The 16,630-nt window shown below is 36.5% G+C and overlaps 1 protein-coding gene across 2 annotated transcripts in view; it reads right to left on the reverse strand.

The window, feature by feature from the left end:
- Positions 1–1,977: 1,977 nt before the first annotated feature.
- The window catches only part of CPNE8 (copine 8), a 200,883-nt gene continuing 186,230 nt past the window's right edge, over positions 1,978–16,630 (reverse strand). For both annotated transcript variants that reach the window (XM_032855344.1, XM_032855345.1), the window contains 2 exons: positions 12,012–12,085; positions 1,978–2,439 (listed from right to left, as the gene is read on the reverse strand). In XM_032855344.1, coding sequence (XP_032711235.1) covers positions 2,251–2,439; positions 12,012–12,085 — 263 coding nt within the window. In that variant the 3' untranslated portion in view covers positions 1,978–2,250. The remainder of the gene's footprint in view (positions 2,440–12,011; positions 12,086–16,630) is intronic.

A 16,630-nucleotide genomic window follows, 5' to 3' on the forward strand; every position in this document is an offset into this window, starting at 1 on the left:
TCCCTTCAGACTTGGTTTCTTCCTTTATGCAGAAATAAGACATGACTGGGTATTTTCTAAAATAAAATATAGAACTAACATCGGAGCACCTGGGAGGCTCAGTCGGTTAAGCATCTGACTCTCGATTTGGGCTCAGGTCATCTCAAGGTTGTTGGATTGAGCCCTGCATTGGGTTCTGTGCTCAGTGCACAATCTGCTTGAGATTCTTTCACTTCCTTTTCTTTTGTCCCTCTCCCTGCTCGCATGCTCTTGAAAGGAAGGAAGGAAGGAAGGAAGGAATGGAGGGAGGGAGGGAGGAAATCTTAGGGAGAAAAAAAAAAGGAACTGATATCACATGCATTTCTGGTGACCACCCTGCCATACAAAGGGCATGGTTTATAACTAAAGATGATTTCTTAGCCATCTGCCCCCACTAGGTGTGGGCACATTATTACATAGATAAGAAAGTATACATCCTTCATTTTCTCTAATTAGTTCAAAGTAAAATAAGTAATAGTTGACAGGAAAGAAAATACTGACCTCATTCATTTTTATTTCTTTGGACTGAATATTAAGGTAAATTTAAAAAAATTAGTTGGTTATTAACTATACTGGTGGAAATATTTAAGATCAGTAAGGGAAATCATCACACTCCATTTCACTCACACATAAAACTTACAGAGCAAGTAGTTATCCTTTTAAAGATTTTAATACATATTTAAAAATGGACAATTTGTTATTACATAATTGTATAACATTGATACTGTTAGATATGTGGGTGTATATATTTTTCTTTTCAATAAAATAGTTTCATGCTTATAAAAGTCACCCTAAGTCAACTTGGACAAAGAGAACAACATATAGTAGAAATAAACCAAGTAGTAAATAGGATGTAAGTAAGGAAAAATATTATAAAGCAGTTACATTGTTGACACAAAGGAAAAGAAAATACACTTTTCTATTATTTGAAGGCAATTCACAATCATTTCCAGGAATTCTGAGAATTTAAGGCCATTTGTTCTAAAGAAATGCTTTAATTTAGACACAACGTCACAAAACTGTAATTTTTGTAAAAACTGTACATGCAAAAACTCTTTACAAGTCATTGTGGACAGGCAGTTCAGTATGTAGGATTAGGTTATCTCACAAATGTGTTGTGCACTAAGTCACGTGGTTTTGTATATATAACTGGGAATTTCACAAAAATCTTCCAGCCTGTGCACCTCGCATGGCAACATGAAAAGGTGATAACAAGAAGTCCAAATCAGGAGAGCCAGTATCCCTTTGAATTAAAATATCTAGACAAGGTATAATGGAGTAAAAAGTTTAAAACTTCTGCTACATGGTTCACAGTTAAATATTCTGGGTTTTAGTCTCTCTAAATAGCATTATAATATAAAGATGCTACTTCGTACACAAAGTAGTTTCTGTGCATTTTACAGTTCACAATGTTTGACTTTTTATTATTTTTATTATTTCTACTGAGAATTACAGAACATAAACTGACTGCAGACTAAATTTAGAACCCAAGCTCCATGAAAAATGCATGTTCCTACAGAATACACATCTGCTAAGTTTAAACCCCCATACCAGGCAAACAGCAGAGGAACTCATTACTAAGCAGATGTGGCCTCGTAAGACAATTCACTTACTGAGAAATATGAAAGCATCTCTCCTTTCTCTTATTTGCAATTGTATTTGTCCAGACAGTCATTCAAAGAGATATTGCTCTTGCGATTATAGCTATTGCAATTTAGAAGACAGAGGATTCAATATTCAAAACTCTTATTCTTAAGAACAGTTATAAAAGTATTGAAATTTAAAAAGTAGTAACATGTAAACATTGATACAGAGAGACTGCTTTCCTATACACACAGCAGTCGAGGACAATATTTGAGTTAAAAACAGTTTGTGCTTTTTCCCAACAATACATTGGAAATTAGCTGTTTCTGTCCAAAAAAGAAAAAGAAAGAAAGAAAGAAAGAAAGAAAGAAAGAAAGAAAGAAAGAAAGAAAGAGATTCAGAGAAGACATCCATATTTTGCTTCAAGCATTTAAACAATTTTTCTGTTGCTCATGCAACAACCATATTTACAGTTTTGGTTTAGAAAGAGAATTAATTTTGGATCCAAGAAAGCATATTAACCAGGACTGCTGAAATCAAACTGAGAAGAGTATCTCATTCCCTGGTTCGCGACAGAGCACCAGGAGCAAAGCGTTGACTCAGCAGTTCTTCGTGACGGGTAGTTAACGGGGACGGTTCCGAGCACGGTCATATCTGAGTCTGTAACACGTGTGTAGGCGGGGTGTAGGGGGGCGGCGCGGGGGATGGCTTGATTCCGCGGGCCCGCATGTAGGAGAGGAACTGCTCCGGGATCTCAGCTAGAACGTCTTTAGCCAATCTGGCCATGCTCAGTATGTGGTTTCCACTTCTGTCAATATAATCCCGGAACGGCACGAACTGAAACAGAGGTGAGAGAGTTATTCCAGAAGACTTTAGTATGCTGTTTAACAGACACAAAAACCAACCCATGGGAACATTTGGTGGAGAATCAGAGCAGCCTGGAGGACTGGTTAGATGGATAAGCATTACTATGCATCTTCAAGAGATTTGATTCATTACCAACAGCGAGCTACTATAGTGACCGAAACTTTCTATTGTATATGCTTTATCTAAAAAGGGATGCAATTGTTCTCTATTTTTTTTTTTTTTTCCTCTCCCAATAACTTCTGTCTCCTGGTCCTGAAAGGTCCATCATGTTGCTACAGGTATTCTGTGGTTTTGAGTTCTATACCTCACCTGACTCCCAATAGGATAGAGCGTTTACCTCTTCAGGGCTCGGTTTCCTGCCAGTGGAGTTAATACCTGCATAAATCAGCTTTCAGTGCAGAAAGAGTATCCAGCGCAGGGGAAAAAGGAAAGTGCGTATTGTTGAAGAAGCCTAAACACATGTGAAGTGTTTTTAATTATTACGAAAACATCAAATCTCATATCCCCAATTTTTTTTTTAATCTGTTGTTAGGAATGGAAAAAAAATTATTCAGCCTAAGAATTGATAATACTTCATATTGAAATATCATCATTCTTGTTTTTATGTCCTATTAAAATAATTGCTCTATCTTTACATAAGCAATTACATGAGAGCCATTATCAGCTGAACATTAAATACTCTGGCAATAAATTGCCTGATTCTATCTTCACTTATAGTGGTTAAGTTAAAAAACATGTGCTATTTGAGGGCACTAGTTCAATTTCCCTTCAGAGATATGATGATTCTTGAAGCAACCTGGAAATGCTTGGAACCATTAATGTTGTGAACCCAGTAAGTTAGGTGTTAGAGAAAAGGCACAGTGAAGACATTTGAGAATGTTGAACAATTTCTAAGTGTAAAATTAGGAGTTTGAATTAAATCATTTTTTCCTCCTCTAGAGAGACAGCACCTTCCCATCTCCTACTATACCATAACTGTGTTAAATTTATTTTGAAAAAGTTACTTTTGATTTAAGTAGCTACACAAGATGTGCTTTCAGAAAAAAACTATAATGAGGAAGTAGGCTTTAAGATGGTCAGATTGCTACAGATAAACCAATTTAAAGTTTTAAGAAACCAAATAGCAAGTGTAATACTTCTCATGTAGTGAACACAGACTCTTTTAAGGAAGAGGAAAAAATTACTCTTCTTTTTAAAATAAGATACTATAGGGGCGCCTGGGTGGCTCAGAGGGTTAAGCCTCTGCCTTCGGCTCAGGTCATGATCTCAGGGTCTTGGGATCAAGCCCCACATCGGGTTCTCTGCTCAGCAGGGAGCCTACTTCCTCCTCTCTCTCTGCCTGCCTCTCTGCCTACTTGTGATCTCTGTCTGTCAAATAAATAAATAAATAAAATCTTTAAAAAAAGAGTAAGATACTGTAGGCAGAGGCAACCAATATAACTATAATTTTACCCTGTCCTGCTAACCAGGAGGAAAACTCAACAGAGCTTTTAGAAAAAAGTGTAGTAGAAAGGTGACAAAGCTTTCTCTTATACCTGAAGGTAGCTAAGCAAGGGTAAGAAAAACTAATAGAGCAAATATAATCTTCAACTGAGAAGAGAGAGCTAAGGGGACGTGAACTTGTGTGAAGTCAAATTATCTAACTTTGGACAAGACTTGACATTCTTAACAAAAAAATCAAAGAGGTGCAAAAAAGTTAGGGTTTATTTTTTTTCACTGAAACTATAATTAGAAAAGTGAGAAAACAGGAATCAACAAGACTGAGGATTAATGAGAAAAAGACATCTGACTGCTATAGCTTATTTCATTCTTTTAAAAGGCATAGCATTTTAAAAGTAAACATTTAGAATGCTTAGTATACAGCAATTATCCCTTAAACATTTTTTTTTTTTTTTTAAAGAGTTCAGTTTTTCAGAACTCTGTAGCTAACACATCCATGGAGGGAAAGGATGGCACCTCTGGCAAGCAGTTGATCTCACCACCCATTCTGTGTTTACCCCAACTTTGCTCTTATACTTTTCTTTCCCTCTTTACCTTTCCTTCCACACCATGGACATTAACCTCATTTATCTTTTTACCCCCTATTCTCCCAAACCCTGGAATTAGACTGCCTAGGTTCAAAGGCTGATTCTCCGACTTATTAGCTGCATGATCTTAGACAAATGATTTCCCACTCATTCCGTTTTCTCTTCTATAAACGAGGAGAACAACAACAATAATAATAATACCTGCTTTATTAGGTTGCTATATTAATATGTAAAGTACTTAAAACAGTATTCAATTCATAATATGTATTATATAGGGTAATTGTTGTAAACATCACTACTATTACTATTCAACTTATACAGGTATGTATTTCAATATAACCATGAAATTATATTTTTTTTAAATTTTTTTTTAGTTTATTTTTTTTGTGCGTGTTCCAAAATTCATTGTTTATGCACCACACCCAGTGCTCCATGCAATACATGCCCTCCTTAATAGCCACCATCAGGCCCCTCCCAATCCCGCACCCCCCTCCTCTCCAAAACCCTCAGTTTGTTTCTCAGAGTCCACAGTCTCTCGTGGTTCATCTTCCCCTCCGACTTCCCCCAACTCACTTCCCTTCTCCACTTCCCCATATCCTCTCTGTTTTTCCTTATGCTTCACAAGTAAGTGAAACCATATGATAATTGACTCTCTCTGTTTGACTTATTTCACTCAGCATAATCTCTTTCAGTCCCATCCATGTTGATACAAAAGTTGGGTATTCATCCTTTCTGATGGAGGCATAATACTCCATCGTATATATGCACCACATCTTCTTTATCCATTCGTCAGTTGAAGGGCATCTTGGTTCTTTCCACAGTTTAGTGACTGTGGCCATTGCTGCTATGAATGTTTGGGTACAGACGGCCCTTCTTTTCACTACATCTGTATCTTTGGGGTAAATACCCAGTAGGGCAATTGCAGGGTCTTAGGGTAGCTCTATTTTTAATTTCTTAAGGAATCTCCACACTGTTTTCCAAAGTGGCTGCACCAACTTGCATTCCCACCAACAGTGTAAGAGGGTTCCCCTTTCTCCACATCCTCTCCAACACTTGTTTACTGTCTATGAAACTATATTCTTTTTAAAAAAATTTTTATTACTTTTTTATTTTTTATTTTTTTATTAACATATAATGTATTATTAGCCCCAGGGGTACAGGTCTGTTAATTGCCAGGTTTACACACTTCACAGCACTAACCATAGCACATACCTTCCCCAATGTCCATAACCCCACCTCCCTCTCCCTACCTGCCCCCAACTCCGGCAACCCTCTGTTTTGTGAGATTAAGAGTCTCTTATGGTTTGTCTCCCTCCCGATCCCATCTTGTGAAACTATATTCTTAATAGTTTTCTAGTTACATTCACATCAAACATTAAATACAAGGAATATCCTTCTTCATTTAGCTCAATCAAACTTAAGTACAGTATCAGTGTTGTCTGCTAAGAAATTCCTGGCTTTTTTATTATTTTATAACACCCATTGCTTCATCTTTCCAGCAAATGCTAGGAGATGTGCTATTTTTTTTTTTAACTGAAGCAAATTAAAATTCATCTTTAAGAATGCTATGATGCTCTGGGACGTCAAAACTTAGATTCACAACCACCCTTCTCATAATACATGCAGATCTACTCATATTTAAAACATTTTCATAAATAACGGGTAAGAAAGCAATCTTAGTTTTCAACTGAAGAGGAAAGTATATATCACATTTAACATAGGCTTGTTCAGTGGGGCGACAGATTCTGCCTGCCCTTTGAATACTGGGGGACCTTGCCCATAACTTGCCTTGCCTTAACTCTCATTAACATAGAGAATTCTTGTTATCAACTGAAGTATACCTTATCCCCCCTGTGTGCTGGGAGTAGATGAAAAATGTTGAGAACTTTCTACTCACTAACTGAAATTACCTAAACCTTTCCCAAAAGGCCATTCAGCTCTTCAATCAGTCACAAGGTACGGTCCTAAGTGAGAGATGAAAATGACAAGTGACTCTTCATTTCCTTTACTTCTTCATGTCAAATCTTACAGTTGTCAGGACCTAATATGCCCTCTGTAACACTACTGCTCATATCCTCCTACAATCAATTTCCCACTCAACTTCTCAGGCTACTCTGGTTTTTGTCTTTTTCTTTTTTTTAAATCATTCATTTCTGATCCCTGTACCTGGGGACCTCCTGTTCAAAATAATGCTTGCACATCTGTGGATGAGTGTTGTTCATTGACTACCCCCACAAATGAACTCAGACCCTTAAAGTGTTGAGTCTAGAGGGATAAATCAGTTTTAACTTTGCACGAATTTATCACATTCATCCCCCCAAAAAAAACTAATAAATGCATTCCATTCTGTAGAAATATACTATATCCTTGATACTCTACATTTTTTTTTTTTTCAGCATCCATCCAGTACAAGGAAAATGTTCCACATGGCTGCTCTAACGGCTGGCTTTGACTATTTGTGAAAACAAGTTTTGAATCAGTTTGGGCAAATGGACTTTTAGTTGCTGTCCTGCTCAATTTTACTTGATTGTTCCTACTGTGCAGAGCTCCATTAGTGATTTTCAAGTCTACGCCTTCAAGGTTATTATTCTCCTTTTAATGGAAAATATGATTTAAACATAATTTTTAAGGAAATGATAGGCCAACCAACAGCTGTGTGCAGCCAGAAGAAATGACTCTGCATTATACACAATGGCCAATTCATAGCACAAACAAATAGGAAGCCTTTACATATATTGACTTAAGAAAATAACTCTTTGAAGTTTTAGAATAACAACAATAGGATCTCATCTTGCTTACTGTTTGTACTAGAGTCACAAAATTCAATCTTAAGGCAATGAATATAATTACACATAAGGCTGACTACAGTGTCCCTTGTCAAGGTATAGCTACTATGAAATACTGACATAAAAATGAATTTGCACTGGACTATGCCACAGACCATCTAAACATAATAACTACCATCGGCACTAACTAATGCATTTGTTGAGCAACTGGTAGGTAACAGGCCATCTGCTAAAAGATTTCTACAGTATCTCATTACATTTTTATAAGCATGTTACCCATATTTTGAATTTACAAAAGAGGAAACTGAAACTTGGAAAGTTTAATTAACTTAGATGAGATACTTACCAGTATCAATCATTATTTGAACCTAAATTGATCTAACCCTGAGACATGAACCACTTCAGTAATATGAAAGAGGAATTAGATCCTAATAATCTTCACTAGAATATTGGTTTTTATGAGAGAAGGTGTGTTGTAACAGAAAGAACACAGGTTTTGGAATCAGAACTCTGTTGGAATTTGGATCTATCAATTTATGACCTAAATAATTTTGTACACGTTGCTACCTGGGCCTCAGTTTCTTTATTCATAAATTACTACAAGGCAAAAAGTGGCCAGTATTATTAGGAAGATATAAAGTGGTATGTGAATAAATTGACGAAGAGGGGAAGTTAGTTCAGGTGTGCAGAGAGGGCTTTGTGCAAGGCTATATAATGGAACTTTCAAAATGTAAGATATTAATCAGCACAGATAAAGAAGAGTATTCCAGGTGAAATAAGAGGAAATAAAAACAAGAACAATGGAAATGTGTGATGCAAATACAGCTGGTAGTCCTATTTGTCTAGACAAAGTAGTGTGTATGTGTGTGTTCAGCTAAAGAGGAAGACTGGGGTCAAGTCACAGAAACGCTTAAATGCTATGTTTAGGTTTTAAATCAGTGTTATACATGACTTTTGTTAAGAATTTTAGAATCAGACATTTTAAGGTTAAATCTTCACTCTATTTCTTACCAGCGACACGACTATGGAGAAGAAGAATTAAATGTAATTTCTTTTTCTTTTCTTTTTTTTTTGTAAAATGTACTAATCAAAATACCTGCATAAGGTCAATTAAAGATTAAGTGAAGCAATACTATAGCTCTTAGCCTGCCCAGCATACAAAAGAAGTTAATAAATGACTCAGTATTATTATTATATGAAGAAGTTGGAAGCCACTTAAGATTTGACACAGTAATGAGAACTCCATCTGCTACCCTCAACTTTCTGCTAAATCTCAGCTACCTTTGGCTTTTGTTATTATTTGCAGCCTTAAGCTTTTGTTTGCCCACTTAAAAAATTTGGGTTCCATTTGCAGTGCATTAACCTGCTTTGTTTCAACATATAAGAACTTGGAAGTAATGAAAAGGTAAGAAAGCCTAAATGGACCCTATTTTCTGATAATATTTTAACCAGCAGTATTTACAGCATCACTTGTGATGGCTTAGATATTTTCCGATGATGGAGATTGATGGTGTTATCCTGGGTGGACTCCTGTGACCCCACTATTCTAAATATTCAAGAGTATTTCTATTCTTTTTTTTAATATTTTATTTATTTATTTGACAGACAGAGATCACAAGTAGACAGAGAGGCAGGCAGAGACAGAGGAGGAAGCAGGCTCCCTGCTGAGCAGAGAGCCTGATGTGGGGCTTGATCCCAGGACCCTGGGATCATGACCTGAGCCGAAGGCAGAGGCTTTAACCCACTGAGCCACCCAGGTGCCCCAGAGTATTTCTATTCTTGAAAATAGCTCATTTTAAAAACATTCTACTGGATGGTGGAACCTGGAAAACTGATGGTGGAATATTTTTATTTTTATTTCTTTTAGAGTGGGGAGGGGCAGAGGGAAAGACAGAATCCTAAGCAGGCTCCACACCCAGTGCAAAGTCCAACTTGGGGCTTGGTCTCACGACCCTGAGATCATGACCTGAACCGAAATCAAGAGTTAGATGCTTAACCAACTAAAGCCAGCCTGCACCCACTGGTGATGGTGGAATGTTTTTAAAACCTTACTTGAAGTGAGAGAGAATGCTAATTCTCCTTCAGCACAATGTACTATGTAAACGGTTACCTTGCTTACTATTGTTAAAAGACCAATCACCATTTAGGAACTTCTCCATGAAATTGGAAAAGGGTCTATCAAATCCCCTTAAGTGAATGTAGGCATGTTAGTCAAAATGTCACAGTTATTCCAGAGGCTACTAATTCTCTGGGGACAGCTCAGTGGGTTGAAGCCTCTGCCTTCGGCTTGGGTCATGATCCCAGGGTCCTGGGATCGAGCCCCGGGGGGCTCTCTCCTCGGCAGGGAGCTTGCTTCTCCCCCACCCCTCTCTCTGACTGCCTCTCTGCCTACTTGTGATCTCTGTCTGTCAAATAAATAAATAAAATCTTTAAAAACAAAAAACATTTTAATTTCCTATTCGGTATCTATAAGATCCAACAACTCTTTCAGTTCAACTTTATGTGGTAGAATCCCTTGAGTATTTAGCTATATCCGCAGGTGTCTTCAGGATTTTTGGGGACCCCAGTGTTACTGTAAGGTGGGAGACTTGTCTCAAGGACTCTGACTTTCAAGAAGAAGGAATATGTTATATGAATATATACCTTATACTGATTCGTGATAAAGTATTTTCATGTGGTACTCCTCTGAGACTCACAACATCATGAAAAGAGCAGAGATGAAAGAATTTAAAGTCCAGAAATAATGAAATGAAGGCTCAAAGAGATTTACTGACTAGTTCAAGAGCAGAGTGACAATATTATAATTTCACAGATCTGGGTCCAATCTCAATATTCTGCCCAATGTAGTTATCTGCTGAGAGACTAAAGACTTTCACAATCAAGGACATTTTTATTTTATAAATGCTAATAGACATGACTGTTGCTTATCACTAACATAACGGATCATTCCTCTTAAAGGAAACCATAACAATATGGGCAACCTTAATTATCCCTACAGAAGAAAACAGTAACTAGTTTCCTGTAAGCATGATGATGAAGCTATGAGATATGAGGTTGCCTCTACTTCTGTAAAAATGCATTACAAGAGCAACACAACACATTCCAAAGAACTTCAAATTCATGCTTCCCTTCTGTAATTTGATTTTTTGGAAACTGTGAGTCAGACATTATGAAGAGCTTTTAGATAAAGTGTAATTACTTAGACCCATAATTATGCTAATAAGATTAAGGTGAATAATCATGTGTCTAATTATGAAAACAAAACACCATGGGATACTTAAATAAATGACCACATCATCATGTTCCTTTTCTCAGCTGCTTTTAACCTAATCATTCACGTGTGTGCACTTTTTACTCTACCAAGAACGTTAGGTTAAAAAGTTTAAATCATACTTAATACTTTTAATTTTTTTCTTTTAAAAAACTGTTATACAGATGTTTCTATTTTAAAATTTAATGTTGCTGCCAAAAAGAACAATGCTTTTTTAAATCTTATTATAGTAACATATTTACAGATTATTTTATATTTCTCCTTCAAAGTATCTTAATCATTTTATGTTGTCTTTTACTGAGTTCTATTTCAGAAATGTATTTTATCTACATGATCTTACTTAATCTTTACAACAAAGCCAGAGCACTGAAATTTAGAAAGCTCATTCAAGTTTTATCTTGGTGAATAATTCTGGATTTGAACTAAATTCTCTAGCATTCCGAATTCTGTGGGATTCTCTTAATGACTTTGGATGAATGTGTGGGTTGTTATTAAGAAGATAATACTGAAGTCCATTGTTTGCTCGTTTAAAACTTTCATAGCATGTGCTGAGACCCTTGCTTCCCTATTTAAAAAGGTGCACTTCACAGCTGCTTTACCTTGTAAAAACCTAAAAGATATGGAAACTCGAATATGTAGACAATTAGTTTAATTAACTGCTTGCATTCAGTGATAAATTTGAACTATATTGATTGGCTGCTGATTTTTTCTCTTCTATTCACTCCAAGAATAGTAGGTTTTAGTTAAGTATTTTTCTCGATTTTAGCAAGTATATACATATACTACATAAATTATTATTTTATGTTATTACATATAAAATATAAGTATTATATATCATCTCTATATAATTACATTTAAAGTTGTATGTAACTTATATTTTTATATAAATTTCTGTATGTACATATCATTTTAAGATCTATTTCTCCACCTTTGTAACCATAATCTAGGGAGAAATATATAAATATCTAGTTTTGGTTTGTTACCACTGAATTTAATTACATTGAAATGTAATCAGTTGTCTTTTTTTTTTCAATTTTTACTTTTTTTTTTTTAAATTTCTTTTCAGTGTTCCAGAATTCATTGTTGTAATCAGGTGTCTTAAAAATGTATTTAGTCTTTGTTGAGAGCTAAACAATGAATAGATAAGCATCACTAAAAATTCTGCTATGTTTCTAGCTTCTAATTTTACCAAAGACCTCAATGATATTTTCTGGTAATATTAAAGTGGGAAAAGACATTTATTAATATTTCTATTTTATATATAGTGAACCTGAAATACCTGAGAGTCACTGGGTACTTATTCTAGGCTCTACTTGCCATGCATCTTATAGACAATCAACTGACTAAATTAAGGAGAACCTGAGAGTCCTGCTTTCAATGTAATTTATTTATTTTCAAATCAGAGCTGACATGTTCCGCACAATGAACTAAACAAATAGTTTCCATTAAATTTCTTACCTGTACAATGTCTCTTTCAGCATATTTTCCCCTGGAGGAAACTCTTACATCATCTCCATCCAATTCAACCATCGCTTGAAAATAAAGTAAGACCATTTATCCAGTGCATTTCAACCATGTACTTAAACACTGTAGGCAATAGGAAATCAAGATGTCTGAAGTAGCAACATGTCCTGTGTCAAGGCAGAAAGCTTGTTGATTCCCCATTCTGTCACAAAATTTAACTGAGTGTAAATTTTATAACTGAAGAAAGCTAGCCAAGCTCCCATGTGATCCTTTGAAAGACATGAGCCAGTGTGGGTATAGCTCCCCATCCTAGAGGTTCTCAGTTCTGGGTTATGTGCTTATGTGACTGATTGGGCAAGTGATGCTAATCCATTAAACTCTTTTTGTCTTTCTCATTTAAGAAACTTGGCACTAATCACAGAATCTCCAGTAACAATTTGAACTTTAGTCTCATTGAAACTACAACAAAGCTATGTATTCATATCGCCCAACTTCTACATTATTAATGGATTTTAAAAGAGAGGAATTTGCTCTGCCCTACACTGATTGGAAAAAGTATGACTTTTTGAACTGTGATACAAATGGACAGCTGGTAATAAAGTAATATTATGTTGCAATTAAGAACATTTTCCAGAGTTTATTAAGTTTTCAGTGAGAATTCTCTAAATAATTAATTACATGAGGAATGCTAATTTGTGTTTAAAGTATAATTCTATTACTGATAATTCATTTTGTATGCACATGACATTCACCAGACTCCAGAGGGCCTCTTTGCCCTCCAAAAACTACTGCTTAGTCAGAACACAATCCTCACATTTTCATTATTTTCTTCAGTGCTTAGATAATGCATCTGGGCTAAAAACATTGTTTTAAATTTTACTTTTCTACACATATTCATGAGCCAATGTCCGGGTTGAAATAAGTGCTCATAAATGGTAAAGCCACCAGTCAATAATTTGCTTAGATATACAAGTATAATCTAATAAATGTGTATATTATCAATAACAAGGAAATTAACTTATTTAAAATACAAAAGATCCACAAAACAAATGAGCAAAGGGGAAACAAGAGAAAGAGACAAAGCAAGAAAAAGACTTTTAATGAAAGAGAACAACCTGATGGTTACCAGAAGGGAGTTGGTTTGGGGGGGATGGGTGAAATAGGTGATGGGGATTAAGGCGTGCACCTGTCCAGATGAGCATCAGGTGTAACAGGCAAGTGTTGAATCACTATATGGTACACCTGAAACTAACAGTACACCTTATCTGAACTAACTGGAATTAAGAAGAAGAGGATGAAAAGGAAGAGGAGAAACAAGAAGGAGAAGGAGGAGGAAGGGAAGGAGAAGAAAGAGAAGAAGAAAATTACAAAAGATCTATTCTTCCATACTTATTAGGAATGTAAATAAGGAATGTCATTATACTCATATACTTTCAATAGTTCATTCCTTCCTTTGGTTTTGTATTGCTTTCAAAATTTTCATATGATTTAGACATAAATGTACAGCAATAGTGAAAAGCCAGCAAGTTCTCCTTTCTTGCAGGAAGTTCTCCTTTACTCTCTAACAGAAAACAAGAATTTGTTGATAATCTGGGTCTCACCTTCCACAATCCCCTACGATCTCCATCAGTCTTAGTGACTGTTTCATTCCAATTAAGAAAAATGACAGTTATCCAGGCAATAATGTATCTGAATGTGACCCTATAAAATATGGCCCACTTTTCAGCATGTCCTTTGGGTTAAAAAGTTGCAGGGAGCAAGAATCGGAGGCTAAACTTTTGAAACCACGGAAAAAAGACACGATGTGGAAATGGTGGAAGGATCCTGTTCACCCTTCAGGTTTTCATCTGTGCCACAAGGAGCCTGAGACTGTAAGCCCCAGTTCCCCACAAGTTCCTCTCCTTGGAGGAAAAAAAAAAACAAAAAAACAAAAAAACAAAAAAAACCCCAAACATTTATAAGAGAGAGAATTGCACTTCTTTCTAGCTGTGGGAGAAACCATGAAATTAGAACCTCTTCTCTTTCTCACCTCCTACTAACTCAATCAATGCAGGTAACCTGATGCTGCTTTGACTTTTTGCCTTTTATGGATAAAGAAATCCTGCCTTGAGAAACCTTTCTTCTCAATGAAACTGCTTTACGGAGGAGTGAAAAATCACTGGGGAAAAACTACACAGAAAGTTTTAAGTTGTTCTTATTAAAATACAGTAATAAGACATTTGAATACTCACTAATAGTTTATTCCAAATTCCTCTACCTTCAAAGAATGGATGACAAGTCTGCCTTTCTTGCCCATGCACACAATGTCTTTCTTATTAAAAGTGTGCAGATGTTGGATTTAGGTGGTTAACTGATAAAATGTGCAAGTTCTATCTCAGTCTTTCCTTATGTCGGTTTCTGTGTGTGATATATAAACTTCCTCTATGGTACATTTGGAAGTGCCAGGAGAAAGGCTCTTCTTGACAGAACAGCACAATCTGAATTTAAGTAACAGATCTTCTATGTGAAACATGAGTATTCTGTCCTTTTCTTATTAGCAATGGAGAGAAGAGAGGTATTTTGAGAGGAGAGAACGAAAAACAGAGAAGCATCTATGTTTCCTAGTGGAACAGTCTACTTTTCTAATACTGTTGTGGAAGAGTTTCCATCCTATTAAAACTTTAGTCATGGTGAAAACTGAAGGCAGGTGTCACAGGACCCTAATTCCCTGTCCCCATGTTTGCCAGAGGGAAGTGTCACTCTAATTCTCAGGAAGGGATTCTACTGGGAAGGCAAACTTCCCTCTTTGTCTACAATCTTCACTCTCTTTTCCATGTGGAAAAACGACTGGTTCACGGGAATACTAAAATGAGAAGGGACTGACTTTGAAATCCCTCTCATTAGGAGCAGCTGATCCTCAGTTTGAACAGAATATTACTCAGCCATCAGAAAGCATCCTTTTGCATCACCATGGATAGGACTGGAGGAGATTATGCTAGTGAAATAAGTCGAGCAGAGAGAGTCAATTATCATATGGTTTCACTTATTTGTGGAACATAAGGAATAGCATGGAGGACATTAGGAGAAGAAAGGGAAAAATGAAGGGGGGGTGGAAACCGTAGTAGGACATGAACCATCAGAGACTATGGACTCTGGGAAACAAACTGAGGGTTTTAGAGGGGAGGGGGTAAGAGGATGGGTAAGCCTGGTGATTGGTATTAAGGAGGACATGTGTTGCATGGAGCACTGGGTGATATATGCAAACAATGAACCATGGAATGCTACATCAAAAACAAATGATGTACTGTACGGTGTCTCACATAACAATAATAAATAAATAAATAAATAAATAATAAATTATCTACCCATAGGGAAAAAAAATGAATGTTAATTTCTCCCTGTGCCATGATTAACAGCCCAAGCTCTGCCCTTGTAGAGAAGAGGCCTGGCGATAAAGCTGAGGTCATTCAACTTTGGCGAAGAAATAGTGACAAATCTGATTCTGTGCAGAGGTTAACCCAAACTCTCAGACACTGCACTGTTAGTAATAACAAGCTTATACTGTAGTCTGTGAGTGATTCTTACATATTTTTTTTTCCAGTTTGGGAAGTCAGAGAGGAAAAATGATGAATTATCATACCTTAAAACCCTAGTAAATAATTCATTGGGAACCAAAGAAATGAAGACAATAAACAGCTGTGGCAGTTGGATGAGGGTAGTGCCTGCTGCTCTGAATAGAAATATACGAGCAGAAATAGACACCAGGAAGGGTCAGTGGCTGTGTATTCGTACATGATGTGTGCAGGCTCTTGAGGAAGGAGTGACTGAGGTTAGGTCATATATCTAACCACAGACTTCCAGGATTTGTGGAGACTGGGAAATACCCAGTGAGAGGTGCATCCTTGAGGCAAAAGCAAATCCGTAACCGAAGAAGAAGGCATGAGTCAGTTTACCCTAGCCATCAATAAAGTTCGAAAATCACGGTCTGTCACTGATCAATGCAGATGATCGAGTACACAAAGCATTAACAAGAAAGATGTCTCTTAGCTTTCCTGACTCCAGAGAGGTTGTCTCAAATCCATGCCTGAAGTACAATGTGAACAATTTGAATATTCAGAGGCTGAGAAAATATTAGCAGAAGCAGCAGCAGTCGGAGCTAAATGACTTTTGCTTTAGACATCGGAAGATTCTAATTGTGCAAAGCATGACCGACCAAGCATGGAAGCGAAGGAGAGGATTTCCAGGATCAGCAATGTAACAATGTAACAACTATGTAACAACTGTGCCTGTGGTGCTGAGATTGGCAGATCTACACTATCCTTATGGAGGAGGAGCTGGTGGTTCAATGAGAATGATCCCAGTGATGACTGTAGTATAATTAACCATGTATGTGCCTAAATTAACCTCTAATGTACCAAAGGTTGTTCCAAATATTCTAAAGTTATTCACATTTCCAAAGCCCGAAGCTAAAAGAACTGTCATTGTTAAAGTCAAAACACCTGAAGCAGGTGAATCCTAGGTGATCATGAAGTCACCACAGAGTTCTCTCTGAAAGGAATTCACCAGGTGACTGGGAACAGATTAACCTTAAAGAAGTTTACCCAGATCACTAGCTACACAAACACCTGTCACTT

Source organism: Lontra canadensis, unplaced genomic scaffold (genome assembly GCF_010015895.1).
Source record: "Lontra canadensis isolate GAN:19392208 unplaced genomic scaffold, GSC_riverotter_1.0 scaffold9, whole genome shotgun sequence".
NCBI classification, from domain to species: domain Eukaryota; kingdom Metazoa; phylum Chordata; class Mammalia; order Carnivora; family Mustelidae; genus Lontra; species Lontra canadensis.